General features: G+C 64.4%; 5 protein-coding genes and 1 long non-coding RNA gene across 6 annotated transcripts; 3 read left to right on the top strand and 3 right to left on the bottom strand.

Annotated features, from left to right (window-relative positions):
* Nucleotides 1-14: 14 nt before the first annotated feature.
* Nucleotides 15-1749, top strand: LOC135999757 (U8 snoRNA-decapping enzyme-like). Its single transcript, XM_065653322.1, has 3 exons — nt 15-172; nt 263-556; nt 1388-1749. Exons 2-3 carry the CDS (start codon nt 263-265, stop codon nt 1565-1567), a joined length of 474 nt encoding a protein of 157 aa, XP_065509394.1. The 5' UTR covers nt 15-172; the 3' UTR covers nt 1568-1749.
* LOC135999741 (testis-specific Y-encoded-like protein 4) lies at nt 1665-4331 on the bottom strand. The gene is made up of 7 exons (XM_065653300.1): nt 3055-4331; nt 2872-2949; nt 2665-2776; nt 2436-2581; nt 2288-2364; nt 2117-2190; nt 1665-2021 (listed from the first exon to the last, which is right to left on the bottom strand). Exons 1-7 carry the CDS (start codon nt 4222-4224, stop codon nt 1966-1968), a joined length of 1713 nt encoding a protein of 570 aa, XP_065509372.1. The 5' UTR covers nt 4225-4331; the 3' UTR covers nt 1665-1965.
* Nucleotides 4332-4436: 105 nt separating this feature from the next.
* On the top strand, nt 4437-11683 carry LOC135999762 (uncharacterized). Its single transcript, XR_010607702.1, has 3 exons — nt 4437-4594; nt 11514-11586; nt 11670-11683. It is a non-coding gene; the product is annotated as an uncharacterized LOC135999762 (long non-coding RNA).
* Nucleotides 6419-10721, bottom strand: LOC135999788 (uncharacterized). Its single transcript, XM_065653367.1, has 7 exons — nt 10659-10721; nt 9262-9423; nt 8889-8950; nt 7675-8220; nt 7414-7463; nt 7233-7285; nt 6419-7143 (listed from the first exon to the last, which is right to left on the bottom strand). Exons 1-7 carry the CDS (start codon nt 10719-10721, stop codon nt 6718-6720), a joined length of 1362 nt encoding a protein of 453 aa, XP_065509439.1. The 3' UTR covers nt 6419-6717.
* Nucleotides 11684-11732: 49 nt separating the features above from the next.
* LOC135999643 (forkhead box protein P3-like) lies at nt 11733-14547 on the top strand. Its single transcript, XM_065653203.1, has 9 exons — nt 11733-11760; nt 11965-11987; nt 12087-12161; nt 12557-12622; nt 12733-12857; nt 12970-13033; nt 13663-13764; nt 14065-14186; nt 14321-14547. Exons 1-9 carry the CDS (start codon nt 11733-11735, stop codon nt 14358-14360), a joined length of 645 nt encoding a protein of 214 aa, XP_065509275.1. The 3' UTR covers nt 14361-14547.
* CCDC22 (coiled-coil domain containing 22) lies at nt 14490-21542 on the bottom strand. The gene is given in 18 exon segments (XM_065653299.1): nt 14490-14768; nt 15074-15148; nt 15276-15335; nt 15635-15730; nt 16007-16114; nt 16225-16326; nt 17008-17124; nt 17352-17471; nt 17555-17674; nt 18290-18361; nt 18744-18857; nt 18860-18958; nt 19352-19521; nt 19605-19671; nt 19758-19864; nt 19973-20105; nt 20334-20511; nt 21462-21542. Coding segments are annotated over 18 exon segments (1902 nt in total). The 5' UTR covers nt 21512-21542; the 3' UTR covers nt 14490-14654.
* Nucleotides 21543-22750: the final 1208 nt, after the last annotated feature.

A 22750-nucleotide genomic window follows, 5' to 3' on the forward strand; every position in this document is an offset into this window, starting at 1 on the left:
CGGCGCCACCATGTGGGAGCGGAGGGAGCAGCCGGCGCTCAGCCGGGAAGCGGCGCTGGCCCTCGGTGCAACCGGGAACCGGGCGGCGGGAGCGGGCTGGCGGCACGCCTGCCACGTCCTGCTGTACGCCCCGCTCCCCGCCGGCTCCTCTCCGCCGGGCTACGCTGTGCTGGTGCGTACGGGCGACAACGGGAGAGGGATGGGAACCCCCCCAGCTCCCGGTGCCGCTTCCCACAACCGATCCCCCTCCGCCCCCCGGCAGATGCAGCTGCGGTTCGACGGGCGGTTCGGCTTCCCGGGGGGGCTGGTGGAGCCCGGCGGGGAGTCTCTGGAAGCCGGGCTGCGGCGGGAGCTGCGGGAGGAGCTGGGCCCGGCCGCCGCCGCTTTGCGGATCGGGCCCCGGAACCACCGAGGGGCTAAGGCCTGGCCGGGGGGCGGGGCCGGAAGCGGAAGTGGCGGCGGGCTCGTGACGCATTTCTACATCCGGCGGGTGGAGTTGGAGGAGCTGGTGGCGATCGAGCGGGGAGCCCCGAGGGCCCCGGAGCACGGCCTGGAGGTGGGGGGGCGGGAACGGGTGTCGGGGGGGGTCTCGGGGAAGACTGTTACTGGGGGCGAGACCAGTACGGGGCGGGGAGGTGTTTGAGGGGTATCAGTATCGGATTGGGGGGGGTCTGAAAGGGGGGGGGGGCCTGAGGGGGTTAACTGGGGATACTGGTGTTGGGGGGGACACCAGTACCGGGGGGGGGTATCAGTATCGGATTGGGGGGGTCTGAAAGGGGGGCGGTCTGAAAGGGGGGGGGGTCTGAGGGGGTTAATTGGGGATACTGGTGTTGGGGGGGAGACCAGTACCGTGGGGGGATGTTTGAGGGGTATCAGTATCAGATTGGGGGGGGGTCTGAAAAGGGGGGTTCTGAGGGGGTAATTGGGGTTACTGGTGTTGGGGGGGAGACCTGTACCGTGGGGGGATGTTTGAGGGGTATCAGTATCAGATTGGGGGGGGTTCTGAAAAGGGGGGTTCTGAGGGGGTTAATTGGGGATACTGGTGTTGGGGGGGACACCACTACCAGGGGGGGTATCAGTATTGGATTGGGGGGCGGTTCTGAAAGGGGGGGGGGTCTGAGGGGGTTAATTGGGGATACTGGTGTTGGGGGGGAGACCAGTACCGGGGGGATGTTTGAGGGGTATCAGTATCGGATTGGGGGGGTCTGTAAAGGGGTGGGGGGGGGGAGGTCTGAGGGTTTGAGGCAGTTAATTGAGGGTATCGGTGTTGGGGGGGCACAGGCATCAAGGGACATGGGGAGAGAGGCTCAGTTTTGCCCCCCACCTTTTTGGGGGGGGTTTAGGGGGTCCCTGGTGTTTTAGGGGTGTCGTGTCTCCCCCCTGGCAGGTGCAGGGGCTGGTGCGGGTCCCCCTGTGGGGGGGACTCCCCGTTTTCCTGCAGCATCAATTCGCTGGGGACGCCCGGGAGCAGCTCCTGGGGACCCTCCCCCTCCTCGGCATCCAGCCCCCCCAAAATGAGGGACCCCAAACCCGGGGGGGGAACTGCCAGCAGGGAGGGGGGGAATGACCTAAAGCACTGAAATCCTCCCCAAAAAAACCCTTATGACATCATCACCCGCTAAGCGGGGGGGGCTGGGGGTTCGAGGGAGTATCTGTGTGTCCCGTTAAATCTTTATTATAATATATTTTTAGATAGAAAAAGACAATTTTACAAGTTCTTGACCAAAAATATACAAAAATGGTCCCGAATTGCACGTATTTCTCACCCCGGGGCGGGATTTTTGGGGAACGTTAAGGAGATTGGGGACCTCCCCAAGGAAGGTTTATGGGGGGGTGTCCAAGGCTGACAAACACCCTGAGATGTTTTGGGGGGGGGCCACCCCCCCCAGCCCTTCATTACCCACAATGCTTGTGGAGGGGTGGGAGTGTAGCACCCCCAGACACCCCCCCCAAAAGAAAAAAAAATTAGTGTCTGCCACTTGGGGGGCTGGAGGGCTCCTCAGTCTGGACCACTTCAATGCCTGGGGGGACACACACAAAGTCAGTCCCCCCCACACCTCCAAGAGGATTTTGGGGGGGTCAGAGGGAATTTGGGGTGTGTGGGGGGGTCACTCACCATCCCCATCATCAGGGGTCTCCTGCACGTCCTCATCATCGTCCACGATCACCACGCTGTCCTCCCCGCTCTCGCTGGGGTGGGGGGAAAATTAGCATGGGGGGGGAAGCTTTGGGGGTTCCGTGACACCCCCAAAATCTTGGGGTGCCCCCCCGCCATCCCCTCACTGACCTTTCGGGGGTCCCCTCGGCGCTGTCGCCCAGCAGGTAAAACTGCAGCGGGTTTGGCCATAATTCCTCCTTGATGATCTGGGGTGGATTTGGGGTTACTGGGAGGATACTGGGAGAACTGGAAGGATACTGGGAGAACTGGGACTCACCTCCGCGATCCGATCCCCTGCGGGGAAACTGTGATCCCCAAACCAAGAGAAAAAGCTCCGGGGGGTTGGGGGACCCTTGTGGGGCCGAGAACGGGGGTCCTGGCCCTGCCACCACCGGATGGGGGTTGAGTGGGACACCAGGTGACCTGGGGGGAGCAGGTAAAGGGGGCGTCACTTTGCACCCCCAAAATTTCTTTAGCTCCTCCCCCAACCCCCCCAAATCACCCACCGGAGGGGCCACGCACAAATTCTTTTGCCACGACGTCGTTTTGGAAATAGGGGTTGACGCTGAAGAAGAATCTGATCCTGCAGCCGCTTCGCGCTTGGCCAAATTCTTCTACCTGCGGGGACGGCTGGGATGTCACCACCCCCCCGCCCCCCACTTTATTGGGGGAGCGCCCCCTAAAATACCCCCCACCCAGGGGCACCCAGGCACCTGTAAGTTCGTCATGTAGCTCAGGGCGTCCTCGTCACGGTCGCTGATCATGGCCGAGAGCTGCGGGTGGTTCAGGAACTGGGGACGGGGGGAGGTGGGGTCAAGGAAAGCGGGAGGACTGGATTTGGGGGTGTTCCCCTCGCAAAATTCGATCCCCCCCCCCCCAAAAACCCCAAAGGATACGGTGGTGACCCAGAACCCCGGGATGTGCTGGATGAGGCGGTTGCGGCGCTGCAGGTGCGGTTGGCGGCGGAGCCAGAATTTGTTGCGGAGGCGGCGGAAGGCACGAGCTGCCTGCTCCTGCACGGCCTCCAGCTCCAGCTGCACGGCCTCCAGCGCCGCCAGGTACCGCCCGGCGCCTTCCTCCTCCTCTTCCTCCTCATCCTCCTCCTCGCCCAGGGAAATCACCGCGCATTCCTCCAGGCTGCAGCTCAGTCCCTCTTTGGCCTCTGGGACCTGTTTCCCCCCTTGGTTTTGCTCCGACTGGGCAGTACTGGTGGTTTCCAGGCCCTCCTTGGGCTCGCTGGCGGTCTCCAGGCTCCCCTTCCCACTTCTCCTTCGTGCCAAGCAGCGGGTGATGGCAGTTTCCAGGCTCCCCGTGTGCCCGTTGGTGGGCTCCAGACCCCCTGTGACCTCCCTGCTGGTTTCCAGGCCCCTCTTGGTCCTTCTCCCCTGCTCCGAGCTTTGGGCGATGGTGGTTTCCAGGCTCCCCATGACCTCCCTGGTGGTCTCCAGACCCCCCTTCCCACTTCTCCCCTGCTCCAAGCAGTGGGTAACAGCAGTTTCCACACTCCCCTTGGGCCTGGTGGTGGTTTTCAGGCCCCCCTTCCGCCTGCTGGTGGTTTTCAGGCCCCCGCTGACGGAAGCATCCGTCTCCAGGCCCCTATTGCTCCTTCTGCCCTGCTCCAAGCAGCCAGTGACCGTGGTCTCCAGGCTCCCCTTGCACCCATTGGCGGTCTCCAGGCTCCCCATGACCGCACTGGTGGTCTCCAGGCCCCCTTTGCTCCTTCTCTGCTTCAAGCAGCAGGTGACGGCCGTCTCCAGGCTCCCCTTGCGCCTGTTGGCGGTCTCCAGGCTCCCTGTGACCTCGCTGGTGCTCTCCAAGCCCCCCTTGCCCTGCTCCAAGCATTGGGAGGTGGTGGTTTCCAGGCTCCCCTTGGGCCTGTTGGTGGTCTCCAGGCTCCCCGTGATTTCACTGGTGGTCTCCAGGCTCCCCATGACCTCCCTGGTGCTCTTCAAGCCCCCCTTGCCCTGCTCCAAGCATTGGGAGGTGGTGGTTTCCAGGCTCCCCTTGGGCCTGTTGGTGGTCTCCAGGCTCCCCGTGATTTCACTGGTGGTCTCCATGCTCCCCATGACCTCCCTGGTGCTCTCCAAGCCCCCCTTGCCCTGCTCCAAGCATTGGGCGATGATGGTTTCCAGGCCCCCCCCGGGCCCTGGGGTGGTTTCCAGGCCCCCCCCGGGCCCTGTGATGGTTTCCAGGCTCCCCCCGGGCCCTGTGATGGTTTCCAGGCTCCCCCCGGGCCCTGTGATGGTTTCCAGGCCCCCCCTGGCCCCTATAGCCGCTTCCAGGCCCCCCCCGAGCCAAGCGCCGGTTTCCCGGCTCCCTCTAGGGGGCGCACGCCCGGCCCCCCCGGCCCTCCGCGCATGCGCGGCGCCGTCCTCACCGCGACCTCCGGCGGGGGGTGACGTCCGGCGGCGGGCGCCGACAACGGCGGGAGCCGAGGTGCCGGTGGGAACGTCCAGGCGCTGGAGCTTGGCGGGCAGCGGGGGCGGGTCCGCCCCGGTCCCGTTCATGGCGGAGCGCGGCGGGGGGTGGCGGCCGCGGGGCTTCTCCAACGGCCGAAAAGCGCGCGCGCCTGGCCCCGCCCACCCCGCCGTCACGTGGCGCCGCTCCCCCCCCCCCCCCCCACACCCTGCCATTGGTTGGCGCCCGGTTGCTGCGGGCGACCGCCTCGTCACGTGGGGCGAAGGAGGGCGGGGCCTGGAAGTGGAGGGGAGATGGGGCAGCCAATCAGCGCGCTCTTTTTTTTTTTTTTTTTTTGGCGGGCCGCGCGTGAGGCGCGGAGCCCCGCCCACTTCCCCTCACAGTCCGTCGCGACCCTCGGAGGGAGCGGAGGCGTCGCCAGCGCCTCCCGCTACCGAGGCCTTTTCTCTCATCTAAAGAGTTGGGGCAACCCCCGCGGTGAGTCCAGGGCGGCCGGGCAGCCCCTTCAGCTGCACGCAGGGCGTGAGGACCCCCCCCCTCAGTTGCCTCAATTAGGGCTGAGGACCCTCCAGTTGTCTCCCTGAGGGCTGAGGACCCCCCCGAGCTGCCTCAATCAGGGCTGAGGACCCCCCCCAATTACCTCAGGGTTCAGGACCCTTCCTCCCCAGTTATGTCACTGAAAGCTGAAGACCCCCCCAAACGAGCTGAGGACCCCCCCGTTACCTCAATTAGGGCTGAGGACCCTCCAGTTGCCTCAATTAGGGCTGAGGACCCTCCAGTTGTCTCCCTGAGGGCTGAGGACCCCCCCGAACTGCCTCAGTTAGGGCTGAGGACCCCCCCGAATTGCCTCATTGAGGGCTGGAGACACCCCCCACCCCCCGAATTGCCTCAATTAGGGCTGGAGGACCGCCCCCCCCCGAATTGCCTCAATTAGGGCTGAGGACCCCCCCCAGTTACCTCAGGGTTCAGGACCTTTCCCCCCCAGTTATGTCACTGAAAGCTGAAGACCCCCCCAAACGAGCTGAGGACCCCCCCGTTACCTCAAATAGGGCTGAGGACCCTCCAGTTGTCTCCCTGAGGGCTGAGGACCCCCCCCAAACTGCCTCAGTTAGGGCTGAGGACCCCCCTGAATTGCCTCATTGAGGGCTGGAGACACCCCCCGCCCCTGAATTGCCTCAATTAGGGCTGGAGACCCCCCCCAATTACCTCAGGGTTCAGGACCTTTGCCCCCCAGTTATGTCCCTGAAAGCTGAGGACCCCCCCAAACGAGCTGAGGACCCCCCCGTTACCTCAAATAGGGCTGAGGACCCCCCCCAATCACCTCAATTAGTACTGAGGATCCCCCCTGTTTCATTTTAGGGTCTGCGGACCCCCCCGTCATGACACGGGGGCCACAACACGACATTGGTGATGAGTCCCCGCCTGTGTGGCAAAAGCCAGGGCCCCCCCATCTGCTGGGGTGGCTGTTTGTCACCCTTAGGGCCCCCCATCTGCTGGGGGAGGCTGTTTGTCACCCCTAGGGACCCACATCTCCCGGGGGGGCTGTCACCAATAGGGCCCCCCCATCTGCTGGGGGGGCTGTTTGCTACCCATAGGGCCCCCCCCATCTCCTGGGGGGCTGTTTGCTACCCATAGGGCCCCCCCCATCTCCCGGGGGGGCTGTTTGTCACCCGCAGGGCCCGTGACCTTTGCTGGGGACCTTCCCAGGAAACGGCTGCGACAGAGAAAAATGGGGGGAGGGAGGGAAACCAGCCCCCCCCACCCCCAATTGTGAGAGGCAACCTGCCCCCCCCGCCCCTTCCCCAAAATCCACCCCCCCTTTTCATCACAAGGACTCGGGAAGAGCATCTTTCTGTGGCTGTATGTACACAGAGGCACCCCAAAACTCCTGGGGCGGGGGCGCACATGAGTTGGGAGGGGTCCCACAACCCCTGCGGGGGGGGGGACACAAGCTGGGGTGGGAGGGGGGGTCCCACAAAATCGCTGACGTCCCCACCCCTGCAGGGGGGACATAATAGAGTGGTGCAGTTCCATAACCCCCCGCCCCCACTTTGACCGATTTAGGGGTGTCCCACGTTTTCAGAGGTGAAAATTTGAGGAGGGGGTTAAATTTTTTTTTTTTGGGGGGGGGGTGGGGGGGCTCATGTCAGCCAGGCCAGCGCCAGGTAGAGCCCCAGCGCCAGGGCGGCTGTGGGGCCCCCCCCGTCCCCCCACGCTACTGGTACCAGTACGGCCAAGGCCAGCACCACCCCGCACCCCCGCAGGGCCCCCCCTAAACCGCCCCCCCGCCCCCGGGGGGGCCTCGCAGGGACCACCAAAGCCCCCTCGACCGGCCCCCCCCTCCCCAACAAAACGGGGGGGCTGCACCGTCCCGCCGCCCCCCCCCACCCCGCCTCGTAACGTAACGCCATCTCGTTAGCTAATGAGGTGTTGGGGGCTCGTTCGGGGAAGGGGGGGCCCCCGTTTCTCGGGGGGGGGTCCCCGTTATCGCTGCCCCCCCCGCCCCGCAAGCGGCGGAGGTGGGAGAGGTAAAGCTGCTCCAGCTCCCGCGCCACCGCCTCCTCCTCCTGGGGACATTGGGGGGGGGCTCAGAATTTTGGGGTACCCCCCATTTTGAGGGCGGGTACCCCACTTTTTTTGGGGGGGGGTGTCTCACCTGTGGGGGGGGCTGCTCTGCATCCAGGGGGGGTGTTGGGGAGGGGTCGGGCTCTGTGGGAGGCAAAAGGGGAGGGGGTGTGAGGTGAGCACCCTCCTAAATTGCGGGGGTACCCCTATAATGGGGCAGTACTTTAAAAAATGGGGGGGGGGTCCTAAAAAACTGGGGGGGCAATACTTACCCGTGCAGCAATCGGGGGGTGGGGGCTGCGCGTCCTCCGCCTCCTGCGGCCTTTTTGGGGGGGACACGGGTGAGGGGGAGGGCACCGCAGAGGTGTCACCCCCCCAAATTAGGGGGTGGGTGACCCGGGGACCCAGGCGTTCAGGGGGGGGACCCAGGCATGCCCCATAGCCCCCCCCTCCTCCCAGGATAGGGGGGGCACATGCGGGGAGGGGGGTTGACCCCATTTTTTGGGCGCCCCCCCCTCCCGCCCATCTCTTACCTGCCCTTCCCAGGCCTCATCCAGCTCCCGGGGGGGGGCTGCTCCCCCCCCGCGCCCCCCTCCCCACCCTGGGGGGACCCCCCAAAATCCCCCCCGCTCCCCGCCCCCCCCGGGCCCCCCCCTCCCCTCCCCCGGGGGTCCCAGGGCCGGTATTGGCGCAAGCGGGTGAGGGGGAGCCCCAAAGCGTCGGCGAAAAGGACCCGCCGGGACCCCCCCCCGCCCGGGGTGGGGGGCGCGGGGTCCCCCGCCCGGGGCGGGGGACACACGGGGGTGTCCCGCAGAGGGACCCAGGCGTCCGGGAGGAGCCAGGAGTCCGGTGGGAGGGATGCCGGGGGGGGAGTCCCGGCTGGGGAGCGGGGGGGGGTCCCGGGGGGGGGGACAGGCTGGGAAGGGCCCCCCCGGCGCGGGGCATGCTGGGAGTCCGGCCAAGGGGCGGGCGGGGGGGGCGCCGGGGCGGAGGCGGGTGGCCGGGCCATGGCGGGAGGGGGCGTGGCCAGGCGGCGCTGCGCAGGCGGCGGGGGCGGGGCCAGGCGGCGGGGGCGGGGCCTGTGGGGGGCGGGGCCTGGGGTTGGGATGGAGCTCACGGTTTGGCAGGCCGGGGGGGGGGGGCGTGTAAAATCAGACCCGCCCCTCCCTTCCCGGACGCCTGGGTCCCCCCCAGGAGTGTTGGGGGGGGGGGTCCTTAGAGACTGGGGGGGCCCCCAGTGGGTGGCAGTCTTGAGGGAGGGGGGCAAAATGGGGTCCTCCAGATGTCTGCACCCCTTAGTGGGGGGCACTGGGGGAGATGCAGGATCCCCTGGACGCCTGGGTCCCCTGAGGGGGGGTCCTGGAGCCTTGGGGGCCCCCCCTCTAGTTTCTGGGGGTCAGGGGGATGTCAAGGGGTGCCTCTGTACTCATAGATCCCGGGTGGGGGGGGGGGACGCAAAATGGGGTCCCCCAAATGTCTGCGCCCCTTGGTGGCAGGGGCACTGGGGACAGAGTGGGGGTCCCCGGACACCTGGGTCCCTTTGTGACACCCCCCTCCCCCCCCCCAAAACGGAGCTTAACAAGTGAAATTTTGGGGCGGTGCTTGTGCCCCCCCCCCGTCCCCATGGGGAGGGGGCGGAAGTGGGGGGGGGGATGTGGGGAAGATTTGGGGGGGCCCCCCAGGACCCCCCCCCCCCCGTTTTTCGCAGGGAGGGGAGGGTTCTCTGACATCATGGGGGGGGGGGTACCATAAAAAGCGGGGTGCAGCGGGCGGGGCGGGAGGACAGCGGGTGCTGCCGGTGAGCGGGGTCTGGGGGGGGCCACGGCGGGGGGGGCTGCACCCCAAAATGTGCTCACATTGTGGGGGGGAGGGCACTGGCATGTGAGGACCTTTGCACGAGGGGCCCTCACCCCCCCGCCATGGGGTTGGGGGTTCCGTTTCGGGGGGGGGTCTATTTGGGGGGGTATCTTGTATTCTGGGGGGGGGGTGAGCAGACCCGGACGCCTGGGTCCCCTGTGCGCCCCCCCCCCCGCCCCTCCACGTTTCCTGTTGTCTCAGGCGAGTTTCAAGTCACTTGAAGCTGGGAAAGTCCCATGGGGGGGTAAAAAACACCCCCATACCCCCCCCCCCCGAAAGTGGGGAGGGGTCCCAGGGCGCTGAAACCGGGAGCGGTTTTGGGTTAAAACGAAGCGAATTCGGGGTCGGAAAGCGTCAAAAAACCAACCCGAAAGCGGCCGGTTTCGGGTGCGCCGGTTCCTCGCGAAAAGGGCAAAATTTGGGGCCTGCGGGGGGAAAGTGCTGCCCCACCCCCCCCATTTTGGGGGCGCAGGGGGGATTTTTTGAGGGGTTTTACCTTTTCTGAGCAATTTTGAAGGATTTGGGAGTCCCCAAGCGATTTGGGTCCGTTTTGGGGCATTTCCCGGCTTTTTGGAGTGTGTTTTAGCTGCTTTTTCCAACGACGTCGTCTTGGGGTGTTTCACAAAGTTTTGGGGTGTCACCATCCGGCTGTTACAGGGTCCCGTTTTGGGGGTATTTCTTCTACTTTTGGGGCATTTCCACCTGGCCGATTTTGGGGTTTCTCCGCCCAACCGTTTTGGGGCGTTTTGCCGCGATTTGGGGTGTCTCTGCCTGATCATTTTGGGGCATTTTTCCGCATTTTTGGCTGGCTCCTTATGGCCATTTTAGGGCATCTGTGCCTGGTTATTTTGGGGCAGTTCTCCTCATTTTGGGGCGTCTCTGCTGGACAATTTGGGGCTTCTCTACTTGATTTTTTGGGGGTATTTCCTCCAGATTTGGGTTGTTTCTGCCCGGTCATTTTGGGGCATTTCTCTGCGTATCGAGGTGTCTCTTTACGGCCATTTAAGGGTGTCCGTGCCCAGTTTATTTTGAGGCATTTCTGCTCATTTCGGTGTTTTTCTGACCAGCTAGTTTTGAGGTGTCTTCAGTGAGTCATTTTGGGGCATTCTTCTGCATTTTGAGGTGTCTCTGCCTGGTTGTTTTGGGGCATTTCTCTGCATTTTTTAGCATTTCTCTGCGTGGCCAATTCAGGGGGTTTCTTGACCAGCCATTTTGGGACATTTCTGCAGGTTTTGGGGTGTTTTTCTCTGGATATTTTGGGCTGTCTCTGACCATCCGTTTTGGGGCATTTTCTCCTCATTTTGGGCTATCTCTGCCCGGCCAATTTTGAGTGTTTCTGCCTGGCCATTTTGGGACATTTCTCCTCCTTTTGCAATGTCTCTGGCCATTTTAGGGTGTCCGCATGCCTTTATTTTGGGGCATTTCTCCTCATTTTGGGCCGTCTCTGCAGGGCCAATTCAGGGTGTTTCTGACGAGCCATTTTGGGGCATTTCCGCTGGTTTTGGGGTATTTCGAAGCGGCTCCACTCGGCCGTTTTGAGGCATTTTTCTACGTTTCGACGTGTCTCTCTCCAGCCAATTTGGGGCGTTTCTGCCTCATTTTGGGCTCCATTTCTTTGCATTTCGACGTGTCTCTGCCTGACCATTTGGGCTGTTTCTACCTGGTATTTTCGGGGGCATTTCTTTGCATTTCGGGGTGTCTCCGCCCGGCCATTTTGGGGCATTTCTCCGCGTTTTGCGCCCTCTCACCCCCGCCGTTCCGGGGTGCCTGTTCCCGGCCGTTTTTGGGGGCATTTCTCTGCGTTTTGGGGTGTCTGTTCCCCGTCGCTGCCCTGGTTGTTTCGGGGCACCGTTTTGGGTCTGGGGGGGCCCGTTCCCGGCCCCCCCGCCCCCGCCGTGACTCAGGGCTGTGGTTTCCCGTCTATAAATCGGGGGTGGAGGCGCCGGGTGTCGCCCAGAGCCATGGCGGGTGCCCGGGACCCGTGAGCTGGGGGAACTGGGAGCACTGGGAGGCACTGGGAATGTGCTGTGGGGCGCCAACAATGATGCTGGATGGGACTGGGGGGGCACTGGAGTGACTGGGAAGGGATTGGGAGGGAGACTGGGAGCACTGGGAATGGACTGGAAGGTGCTGGAAGGGACCGGGAGGGATTGCAGCTTACTGGGAAGGATGCTGGAAAGTACTGGGAGGTGCTGCGGCTTACTGGGGGGACTGGAGAGGACTAGGGGGATACTGGGATGGACTGGGCGGGCACTGGATGGACTGGCAGGGACTGGGGGGGCACTGGGATGGACTGGCAGGGACTGGGGGGGCACTGGGATGGACTGGGGGGGCACTGGGATGGACTGGGGAGGGACTGGGGGGCACTGGATGGACTGGGAGCTCTATACAATGACTCCGGATGGGATGGAAGGGGCCCAGTGGAGGGTGGGAGCGGGCCAAGTCTATACTGGGAGCACTGGGAGGTACTGGGGGGGCTGTGTGGGGGGGGGGGTCTCACCCCTCTCCCCCCCAGGCAGCGCCGCCCCCTCCAGGATCGCCCCACGGTTCTGACCCACGGAGATGGGGGGGCCCCTCGGCGCACCCAGGTGAGGCGGGGGGGGGCCCAGCAAGGCGGGGGGGGGGCAGCAGGATATGGGGGTTCACCTCTCACCCCCCCCAAATTCTCCAGGTGCCACCCGAGGGGGGGTCGTGCCCCCCCCTCCTGCGCATCCACCACCCTGGGGTGCTGGTGATGAGGACGCGGCTCCCCCCAGCGCACGGTAAGGCCCCCCCCCCCAAAAAAAAATTTACACCCCTCTCCACCCCAAATTTGTACCCTTCACCTTCTTGGGGGGGGGGTCCCCAACCCCCTCCTGCCTTTATGTGACCCCCCCACACCCCCCAAGAAAACCAACCCTCTTCCTGGTCTCCCTGGTTTCGATCGAACCCCTTCGCCCCCCCCCGCCTGCACTGACCCCCCCCAGCCGCCCCCCGCCCAGCCCCCCAGGTGAGTGGAGCCCGGACGCCTGGGTCCCTTTGTGGAGGGGGTGGGGGGGCCTTCACAACACTCTCCCCCCCCCCCAAAAAAATGTGCCCCCCACCCCAGGGCACCCGGTGTGAACTAGGGGAGGTGGCGCAGTGTCTGCGGCAGCTGGAGAGGATCCAGGAGCTGGAGCAGCAGGTGAGGGGGGGCCCCCCAAAATTTCTCCACCCGTGACGCCCCCCCAGATCCTCTCTGACTCCCTCCCCGAGTCCCTGGTGACAGCCAGGGCCCCCCCAAACCATCAGCCCCCCACCCCTCAAGCCACTGGCCCCACCGAGATCTGTGCCCCCCCAACCGTGTCCTCCATGTTCCCTCCCTGCCACAACGTGCCCCCCCAACCCTGTGCCCCCCCCGTGTCACCCCAAATCCATCTCCTCTCTGTGCCCCCCCCAAAACCTCTGCCCTCCCCCAAACCTGTGTCTTCTCTCTAACCCCCACCCCATGCCCCCCCAAACCTCTGTACCCCCCAATATCGCACCCCCCAAGCCCCTGTCTCCCTTGTGCCCCCCCCAAAACCTCTGTCCCCCCCCCAGCTCGCCCGCGAGCGGCACCGCCTGGGGCTGTTACAGGCTCAGCTCATCCGGAGGGCCCCCCCCACGGTAAGCGGTGGCGGGGGGGAACCTCAAAACCGCGCTGTTTGTGGGGGCTGCGACCCCCCCCAAAAAGTGCTGCCAACCCCTCACTTGTGTGTCTCCTCCCCTCCACCCCAGGCCCCCCCGGGAAGGGCCAAGCTGGGGCCCCCCCAATTTGGAGCCACCCGCCCCCCAACAAGGGGGAAGCTGAGACCCCGCTGCCCCCCCGGGGCACCCTGGGAGCACGGGGGGCTCTGCCCAGGTGAGCCCCGGGTTTGGAGGGGGGGGGGGGGGTGCCCCCCAATTTGCTGGGGCGGGGGGGGGCCCGGACACCTGGGTCCCCCCTGACCCCCCCACCTCTGTGGCCCCCCCAGAACTGGAGTATTATCGGCACAGCACCGCCCGCCCCCCTATACCTACGCCATGCTCATCCGCTGGGTGAGTGACCCCCCGTGGCCCCTATGCTCCCCCCCCCATCCCTCAGAGCCCCCCCAAATTCCTTAGAGCCCCCCCAAATCCTCCCCCCTCTCTCTGGGCTCTCCTATTCCTGTAGGATCCCCCACCATGTCCCCATGTCCCCCCCCTCCACCATCCTGGACCCCCGCCATGTCCCCAACACGCCCCCCCCGTGTCCCCAACCCCCCGTGTCCCCAACCCCCCCCGTGTCCCCATGACCCCCCCAAATCATCCTTGAGTCCCTCCCCCCCCCCCATATTCCCCCCATGACCCCAGAAACCCCCCCCCAAGTGTCCCTGTGCCCCCCTCAGCACCCCACATGTCCCCAACCCTCCCCCCGCCCCCGGCCATCCCAGAGTGTCCCCATGTCCCCAACCCCCCCCTAAAAATGTCCCCACCCCCCCAAAAAAAAAAGCCCCCCCCCGATTGCCCCTGTACCCCCAAACCCCACCATGTCCCCCCAGCCCATCCTCAACCACCCCCCCGTACCCCCCCCAAATGACCCCTCACCCCCCTCCCTCTGTCCCCAACCCTCTTGTGCCCCCCCCCAAAATGTCCCCACACCCCCCAGCGCCCCCGTGCCCCCCCCGAAATGTGTGTCCCCCCCCCAGGCCATCCTGGAGTCCCCCAGCGCCAGCGCACCCTGGGCGAGATCTACCACTGGTTCAGCCGCATGTTCCGGGTACTTCCGCCACAACACGGCCACCTGGAAGGTGGGGACCCCCCCCCTGCACCCCCAAATCCGCCCCTCCACCCCCCCACTTCGGGGGGGGCACCCCAACTGCCCCCCCTCCCCCCCCAAAAACCAAAAAACAAGGACCCCCCCACCTGGTATCACCCCCATCGGTCACCAGCAACCTTCATCGTTCCCCCTGCAGCACCCCAACCCTCCCAAAAAAAAAACCTCAGAACCCCCCCAAAAAAATACCTCAGACCCCCCCCAAAAATTCCACAGGGAACTGGGGGGGGAAGGGGCCCCCCCAAAAATGTATTGGGGATCCCCCCCCACCCAGAACGCCGTGCGGCACAACCTGAGCCTGCACAAGTGCTTTGTGCGCGTGGAGAACGTGCGTGGTGCCGTCTGGACAGTGGACGAGGCCGAATTCCGCCGCAAACGGGACCAACGCTACCCCAGGTACCCCCAGAACACCCCCCCGGGGACCCCAAAACTCCCCTGCACCCAAAACCCCCCCTTCACCCCCAAAATCGGGGGGGGGGGGCTTAACCACATGGGGCTCCCCCACTAAACTCCCCAATTCCCACCCACAGGGACTGTGACCTGAAGTTCTTTCTGCCTCCCCGGAGCTGAGGGGGGTCCCACAAAACTACAACGGGGGGTCCCCCAAAACCACGGGGGAAGGGGGATACAACGGGGGGGTCCCCAATTTCCTCCCCCCTCCAAGAGGAACGCGACACCCCAAAAACTGCTGCACCCGGCTCTTTATTTGTAAACCATAAAGAAATTGCTCCGTGCTCCACTGCGGTTCATTGTGGGGGTGGGACGGGCCACAAGCCCCCCCACCCCGCACCCCACTAAGTGTGGGGGGGTTGTAGAACCCCCCCTAAATGGATTTTTTTGGGGGGTGTCCCAAAATGTGGGGGTTCAGGCGTGGCGGGCGCGCGCCGCCAGCAGCGCGTTCTCCTCCCGCAGCGCCCGGCAGTCGCTGAGGATGCGCTCCAGGCTGGCGGGCGGTTTCGCGCTCGTCTCCCCCTCGATCTGGCAGGGGGGGGACGACACAGGGTTAAAATTGAGGGGGGGGGGGGCCCCCCGAAAAAAAATTGGGGAGGGGGCACAGTATTGGAGGTGGGGGGGGCAAAAAAAATTTAGGGGGGTGAAATTGGGAGGAGAGAGTTTGACGGGGAAAGAGTTTGGGGAGCAGAGTTGGGATCACAGAGGGTCACAAAAAATTGGGGGGGGGCACAGGAGGTTAATTAATACCCAGTAGATGGGGGGGTCCAAAGGGACACCCCAAATTCTCCCTCCCCCCCAAATTATAAATCTACCCCCCCCCAAACCCCCACCTGCTCCTCCAGGTCCCGGATCTCCCTCTGGATGGTCCCAGTGTCCTCAATGGTCTGGATCAACTGGGCGCAGTTCTGGGGGGGGCAAAATTTTTTTTTGGGGGGGGGGGGGTTGGGACCACCCCCCCCAACTTCCTGTGCCCCCCGGACCACCCCAATTCCACCTGCCCCCCCCCCCAAAACCTTCCCCCCGCCCCATTACCTCATGTAGAGCGGCCAGGTACTTGTAGGCTTTTCTGACCACCTCGTCCCGCTTGGCGTCCTGGGGGGGACACAATTTGTGGGGGCACAGGGAACAATTATGGGGGGGGGGGACATGGGACAGTTTGGGGGGGGCATGTGGGATAATTTGGGGGGGCTCACGGGACAGTTTGTGGGGGGTCCCAGTGCCCTAAACTCCCTTTTCTTTCAGGGTCAGCCCATAGAGGGGATGTCCCCCAGTGTCCCCCAAAATGTGTCCCCCCCTCCTCAGCCCCAGCCCCCCCAAAATTCACTTCGATCCACTGGGGGGCCCCCCACCCCAAGGCACCCCCCAAATTAAAGTGGGGATCCCCCCCAAACCTTAAAGAGCAGCTCGTCGGTGACGCTGAAGGTTCTTTCCAGCTTCCCCACCAGCGAGTTGATCTCCTTCTGCAGCCCGCGCGTGTCCACCAAAATCTGGGGGTGGGGGAAATCAGGACGGGGGGGGCACCCCAAAACACCCCCACATTTTGGCGGTGCACCCCATAAACCCCCTGTCCCCCCCCAAAATAAAAACTTGGGCCCCCCCAGACCTCAAATGGGACCTAAACCCCAGATACCCCCCTAGGACTCCTCTGGGGACCCCAAACTCTTCCCCACTGCCCCCCGAATCTTAGGGAGGGGCAGAGATTTTTTGGGGGGGGCCCCCAACACCCCCGGGGGCCCCCCCAAATTATTCCCCCCGCCCCGCACCTTGCTGATCTCCTCCTTCTGCTTGCGGATGTTGCCCACGATCTCCAGGATGCGCTGGGTGTAGACGGCGCGCGAAACATCTCGGGGTAACGCCTCCAGTTCCGCTACCTGCGCCCCCCCCACCCCCCAAAAAAAAGAAATGGGGGTGTGAGAAGGTTTTGGGGACACCCCCCCCCCAAAAAAAAAAAATTCCGCCCCCCTCCCGCAGGTTCTCTCACCAGTTGTTTGTGGAGCTCTTCCTTGCGCCGAGCTTCGGCGGCGGCCGAGCGGCTGCGCTCGTGCAGCGTCCGGATCTCCGACAGGCGCCGCGATGACTCCAGCTGCGGTAGGAGCCAAGAAAGGGGGTTCGGGGGGAACCCCAAAATTATTGGGGGGGGGGGGGTAAGGACCCCATTTCCCCCCCACACCCCAAGAAAAGGTACCAGGAAGGGGACAGCAGAGTCACAGAGCCACTGGGGAGGGGACACTGGAACCCGCGAGGACCCCAAAACTTATAATGGAGGAATGGGGGGACCCCAAAATTTACAATACAGGGACTGGAGAACCCCAAATTTATCAAGAAGGGAAAGGGGGACCCCAAAACTCACTGGGGATGGACCCCAGATCCCCCAGGGACCCCAACATTTACAATGGAGGGACCTGGGCACCCCAAAACCCACTGGAAAGGGACCCCCAGGGACTCCAAAATTTACAATGGAGGGACTGGGGGACCCCAAAATCTACCAGGGAGGATCCTGGAGACCCCCGAACCCACTGGGAGGGGAACCAGAGACCCCAGGGACCCCAAAACTTACAACGGAGGGACTGGGGAACCCCAAAACTCTCAGTTAAGGGGACTCCAAATCCCATAGGGACCCCAGATTCTACCACGGAGGAACTTGGGGTCCCCAAAACCCACCGAGTAGAAACCCTAGAGCCCCCAAAACTTACTAGGGAGTGACGGGGGGACCCCCAAACCTCCCCAAAGTGGGGGTACACCCCTCAGGGCCCCTCCGTTTTACCTGAGCCGAGTCCCGCAGGGCGCGGAGGTGCCGGTATTCGGCGAGGAGGGGTCCCCGGTGCCGCTCCCACTGCCCCGCCAGGCTGACGATGCGGCGGCTGCTGCTCTCCACCACCAGCTGCAAAACCGGGGGGGTATGGGCACCCCAAAAATCCCCGACCCCCCCACAATTCCCCCCCATCGCCGCTTTGCTTCCTTCTGCCACCCACGCAGTTGTACACCCCAAATTGTGCCTCTAAACCCCCTCCCCACAGCCAGTGTGAGCCCAAAACAGCTTCACAGCCCCTCCCCAAATTCACAGCCCCCCCCCACCCCCACCACGGGGGGGTACCCCAAAATCCTCACCTGCAGCTTGGCCATGTTGCTCTGAGCGTCGGGAAGCAGCTCGACCGCCCGCGCCTTCAACCGCAGGGCGTCCTCCCGCCCCGCCAGCGCCAGCCGGCCCTGCCGCACCTCCGCCTCCGCCTCAAAAAGGAGGGGGGGACACTGTCAGGACACCCCAAAAAACCCCCCGCTCCCCCTCGAAACTCCCCGCCCTGGGCACCCACCTGGGTGAGGCTGAGCTGGGCGTCCCGCACCTCCCCACGGCAGCCCTCGATTTGGGCCTCCAGCCGGGCCAGGGTCTCCTCCAGGGCAGCCTCCTCGCTGGCCTGGCGTGCCCCCGCGTCCTACGGGGGAAAACCCCTTCTAAATGTGGCCATCAGTAGGGTTCAGAGTGAACGCCCGCCCAATACAACCAATGGTGAGGTCCAGAATGCACGTGCAGCCATCAGTAGGGTTCAGAGTGAACACCCGCCCACTAGAACCGTTGGTGAGGTCCAGAATGCACGTGCAGCCATCAGTAGGGTTCAGAGTGAACACCCGCCCACTAGAACCATTGGTGAGGTCCAGAATGCACGTGCGGCCATCAGTAGGGTTCAGAGTGAACACCCCGCCCAATAGAACCATTGGTGAGGTCCAGAATGCTTGTGTGGCCATCAGTAGGGTTCAGAGTGAACACCCGCCCACTAGAACCGTTGGTGAGGTCCAGAATGCACGTGCAGCCATCAGTAGGGTTCAGAGTGAACACCCGCCCACTAGAACCCTTGGTGAGGTCCAGAATGCACGTGCAGCCATCAGTAGGGTTCAGAGTGAACACCCGGCCCAATAGAACCGTTGGTGAGGTCCAGAATGCACGTGCGGCCATCAGTAGGGTTCAGAGTGAACGCCCCGCCCAATAGAACCGTTGGTGAGGTCCAGAATGCTTGTGTGGCCATCAGTAGGGTTCAGAGTGAACAACTCACCTCTTCGGGGGTCTTTTGGGGGTGCAGGGTCTCAGCAGCCACCTGGATCTGCTGCAGCAGGATTTGGGGGTCCTGGGGGACCCCGGAGCGGGTCAGGCACGGGGGGGGACACCTCAAAACAACCCCCCAGCCCCCCCACCCCCCAAAAAACCTGGCCCCCCCAAACAACCCTAAGACCCCCAAACACCCTCTGCCCCCCAAAAGCACCCCAGCCCCCCCCAAACAACCCCCAGCCCCCCAAAACCAACCCACACCCCCCCAAACAACCCCCAGCCCCCCAAAACCAACCCGCACACCCCCCCCAAACAACCCCCAGCCCCCCAAAACCAACCCCCACACACCCCCAAACAACCCCCAGCCCCCCAAAACCAACCCCCACACCCCCCCCAAACAACCCCCAGCCCCCCAAAACCAACCCCCACACCCCCCCAAAAACAAAGCCCCCCCCCGCAACCTGTTGGTGGGTCAGGTGCTGGGTGCGGGTGAAGCGGGAGCCCTTGGGCAGGGCCCCCCCCACGCCCCCCCCAGCCCCCCCAAAAGCTTCTTGGAGCCAAGTGGGGTCCAGGGGTCCTGGGGGGGACCCTGGGGGGTCCCGTGGGGCGGGCAAACCCCCCGCAGGGGCTCCAGGGCCCGGAGTCGAGCGCGGAGTCGCTTGCGCCCCACGTATTCCTGGGTGGGGGGGGGGGGGGACACAAAAACTGGGGGTCAGACCCCAGAAATGTCCCCCCCATATTCCTGGCAGGGTTGGGGGTCAGACCCACAGCAACCCCCCAAAACAGCCCCAGAAACATCCCCTCGATATTCCAATGGGAGGTCACACCCACAGGGACCCCCAAAACAGGCCCATAAACGTCCCCGCATATTTTGGGGGGGGGACAGGGGGGGTCAGACCCACAGGGATCCCCAAAACAGCCCCCCCCCCACCACCCCCACCCCCCAGGACTCACAGAAAGGGGGGTCAGACCCACAAGTCATCCACCCCCCCAAACTCCTGAGGGTAAGAAGGGTGTGACCAACAGCCCCCCCCGCCCCCAGTCCCCCCATAATTTGGGGGGGTCTCACCTGGGGGGGCAGGCGGGAGGCCAAGCCGGGGCCCCCCCACTCGGCCTCCCAGTCGTGGCGGGCGCTGAGCTGGGCCGTGTGGGTCTCCAGCAGCGCCGGGGGGGTCCTGGCGAAAAGGGGGGGCTGCGCCGACACGGGGGGGGCAGCCCCCCCAAAATACTCCTGCAGCTCTGCGGGGACACGGGGGGTGAGACAACAACCCCCCCACAACAAAGGACCCCCCCCCTTAAAACATGTTCCCCCCGTCTCCTACCTGGGGGTCCCCCACTTTGGGGCAGAACCAGGGGGCAGGTTGCAAAGGGCTGGAGGTGAGCAGTGCCCTGGAAAGGGTTAATTAATCAATTAATTGCCTCCCTACCCCCAAATTAAGTTGGGGGGGTATCAGCCCCCCCCGCCCCAAACTCACCTGCAGCCGCTGCAGCCGGGGGGTGCGACAAGCGGGGGGCACCCAGGGGGTCCCCAACTGCTCCTTGATGCGGGCGCCAATGGCTCGGAGCAGAGCCCCCGATTTCCCTGGGGGACAAAATATGGTCAGGACCACCCCCCCCCCCCCAAAAAAAAAAACCAGGGATCCCTCCAAGACCCCCCCCAAAACCCCAGGGGACCCCCCCAAATCCCTACCGGGGGGTTCAGCTCCTCTCTCGCTCTCGTCTCTCGGCAGCTTTTCTACCAAGAAGAGCAGGAGGCGGCGCGTGTCGTGCTCGGAGCTGTACAAAAAGGTCTGGTACCCCACGTCACCCCCAAATCCCAGCTCCTGGCGGGGAGAAATGGGAGGGCTGGGGGTCACCCCAAAATGTTGGGGCCCCCCCCACTTCAATATTGAGGCGTTTGGGCGGGGGGTAACAACGTTTAGAACCCAATTTTGCTCATTAATCTCAGGTCGCGGTGGGGTAGGTGGGTGGGTTGTGGGGAGCGGCGTCCCCCCGATTTTTTAAGATTTCGGGGCCCCCCCCCCCCCCCCCAAAAATTTTTAGGGGGGTACCTGGCAGGCGGCGGCCAAGTCGGAAGCCAGGCGGAAGCGGGCGGAGATGCTGGGGGGCAGGAGGGGGCTGAGGGGCGCCCCCAAAGCGGGGCGCACGGCGCGCAGGCAGCGCACGGCCGCCTCCACCACCAGCTCGGGGCTCAGATCCCGCACGCTCTGCACCTGGGGGGGCACCGGCCTGGGGGGGGGACACACACACACAGAATTATGGGGGACCCCCCCCTCTCTGCACCCCCAAAAATCCGGCTGGCTCCCCACGGAGTCACCCAGGCGTTCCCGCCCCCCCCAAAATCCTTAGGGTGTTGTCCCAAAAAATACCCTTAGGGGTACCAAGTGACCCCCCCAAACTACCAGTGTCCCCCCCTCCAAATTCCTGAGGGTCCCCCAAAACACTAGGGGTCCCCCCAGTGTGCCCCCCCAATTCTTTAGGGCCCCCCCCAAACCTCCTGATGGTTCCCCCCCGCCCTCAGAGCCCCCCCCAGATCCCTGGATCCCCCCCACCCCAAAGCCCCCCCACATTTCAGGGTCCCCCCACAACCCCCCCACCCCAGAGCCCCTCCCAAATTACAGGGTCCCCCCACATTTCAGGGTCCCCCCACAACCCCCCACCCCAGAGCCCCCCCCAAATTTCAGGGTCCCCCCACAACCCCCCCACCCCAAAGCCCCCCCAAATTACAGGGTCCCCCCACAACCCCCCCACCCCAGAGCCCCCCCAAATTTCAGGGTCCCCCCACCCCAGAGCCTCCCCCAAATTACAGGATCCCCCCACAACCCCCCCACCCCAGAGCCCCCCCAAATTTCAGGGTCCCCCCACATTTCAGGGTTCCCCCACAACCGCCCACCCCAGAGCCCCCCCCAAATTTCAGGGTCCCCCCACCCCAGAGCCCCCCCAAATTACAGGGTCCCCCCACAACCCCCCCACCCCAGAGCCCCCCCCCCCCAAATTTCAGGGTTCCCCAGAGCCCCCCAAATCCCACGGTCCCCCGCTTTCCCGGCCCCCCCCCCCCCCCCAAAATCCCCAGGGTCCTCCCCCCAATCCAACCCCCCCCCCTCAAATTTAAGGCCCCCCCACCCCAAATCCCCATGTGTCCCCCCCCCAATTTTCCCCCGCTACCCCCCCCCACTCACGTCCCCGCCTGCCGCAGGGAGTGGATCAGGATTTTATCCACCTCCTCCATGTTTGGGGGGGTCGGGGGGGGCCCCCCAAATTCAGCGGGGGGGGGGCGGGAAATATTGGGGTGTTGGGGAGGGGGGACACCCCGGGTTCTCCCGCGAACCCCGCCGCGGGTCACGTGAGGCGCGGCGCGCCGCGGAAGTGAAGCTCCTCCCCCCCGCGCGCGCGCGGGGCACGCTGGGAGTTGTAGTCCTCGGGGCGCGCGGGGCACGACGGGAGTTGTAGGCGCGGGAGAGGCGGGAAACGGAGGGGGCGCGAGGCGGAATGGTGCTTGTGAGGGGGAAAATGGGGGAAATGGTGCTTGTGAGGGGGAAAATGGGGGAAATGGTGCTTGTGAGGGGGAAATGGGGGAAATGGTGCTTGTGAGGGGGGGAATGGGGGAAATGGTGCTTCTGAGGGGGGAATGGGGGAAATGGTGCTTGTGAGGGGGGGAATGGGGGAAATGGTGCTTGTGAGGGGGGGAATGGGGGAAATGGTGCTTGTGAGGGGGGAAATGGGGGAAATGGTGCTTCTGAGGGGGGAATGGTGCTTGTGAGGGGGAAAATGGGGGAAATGGTGCTTGTGAGGGGGGGAATGGGGGAAATGGTGCTTGTGAGGGGGAAAATGGGGGAAATGGTGCTTGTGAGGGGGGGAATGGGGGAAATGGTGCTTCTGAGGGGGGAAATGGTGCTTGTGAGGGGGGGAATGGGGGAAATGGTGCTTGTGAGGGGGGGAATGGGGGAAATGGTGCTTCTGAGGGGGGGAATGGGGGAAATGGTGCTTGTGAGGGGGGAAATGGTGCTTGTGAGGGGGAAAATGGGGGAAATGGTGCTTCTGAGGGGGGGAATGGGGGAAATGGTGCTTCTGAGGGGGGAATGGGGGAAATGGTGCTTGTGAGGGGGGGAATGGGGGAAATGGTGCTTGTGAGGGGGAAAATGGGGGAAATGGTGCTTGTGAGGGGGGGAATGGGGGAAATGGTGCTTGTGAGGGGGGAAATGGGGGAAATGGTGCTTGTGAGGGGGGGAATGGGGGTCTGAGGGGGAAATGGTGCTTGTGAGGGGGGAAATGGTGCTTGTGAGGGGGGGAATGGGGGAAATGGTGCTTCTGAGGGGGAAAATGGGGGAAATGGTGCTTGTGAGGGGGGGAATGGGGGAAATGGTGCTTGTGAGGGGGGGAATGGGGGAAATGGTGCTTGTGAGGGGGGAAATGGGGGAAATGGTGCTTGTGAGGGGGGAATGGGGGAAATGGTGCTTGTGAGGGGGGA

The sequence above is a fragment of the Caloenas nicobarica genome, chromosome 29, assembly GCF_036013445.1.
Source record: "Caloenas nicobarica isolate bCalNic1 chromosome 29, bCalNic1.hap1, whole genome shotgun sequence".
Taxonomy (NCBI): Eukaryota; Metazoa; Chordata; class Aves; order Columbiformes; family Columbidae; genus Caloenas; species Caloenas nicobarica.

Bases quoted from the DNA above. Each gene is read 5' to 3' on its own strand.
- LOC135999757 (XM_065653322.1), top strand. From the start codon at position 263: ATGCAGCTGCGGTTCGACGGGCGGTTCGGCTTCCCGGGGGGGCTGGTG. The intron at 557-1,387 runs GTGGGGGGGCGG...CCCCCCTGGCAG, and splicing joins CCCCGGAGCACGGCCTGGAG to GTGCAGGGGCTGGTGCGGGT.
- LOC135999741 (XM_065653300.1), bottom strand. From the start codon at position 4,224: ATGGGGAGCATGGAGACCACCAGTGAAATCACGGGGAGCCTGGAGACC. The intron at 2,950-3,054 runs GTATCCTTTGGG...CCCCGTCCCCAG, and splicing joins CGGGGTTCTGGGTCACCACC to TTCCTGAACCACCCGCAGCT. The intron at 2,365-2,435 runs GTGAGTCCCAGT...AATCCACCCCAG, and splicing joins CAGGGGATCGGATCGCGGAG to ATCATCAAGGAGGAATTATG.
- LOC135999788 (XM_065653367.1), bottom strand. From the start codon at position 10,721: ATGCCCCAAAATGGCCGGGCGGAGACACCCCGAAATGCAAAGAAATGC. The intron at 8,951-9,261 runs GTATGGGGGTGT...GGCCCCCCCCAG, and splicing joins CCCACTTTCGGGGGGGGGGG to ACCCCGCTCACCGGCAGCAC. The intron at 7,464-7,674 runs GTAAGAGATGGG...CCCCCCAAAAAG, and splicing joins ATGAGGCCTGGGAAGGGCAG to GCCGCAGGAGGCGGAGGACG.
- LOC135999643 (XM_065653203.1), top strand. From the start codon at position 11,733: ATGAGGACGCGGCTCCCCCCAGCGCACG. The intron at 11,988-12,086 runs GTGAGTGGAGCC...CCCCCACCCCAG, and splicing joins CCCCCCGCCCAGCCCCCCAG to GGCACCCGGTGTGAACTAGG. The intron at 13,765-14,064 runs GTGGGGACCCCC...CCCCCCACCCAG, and splicing joins ACAACACGGCCACCTGGAAG to AACGCCGTGCGGCACAACCT.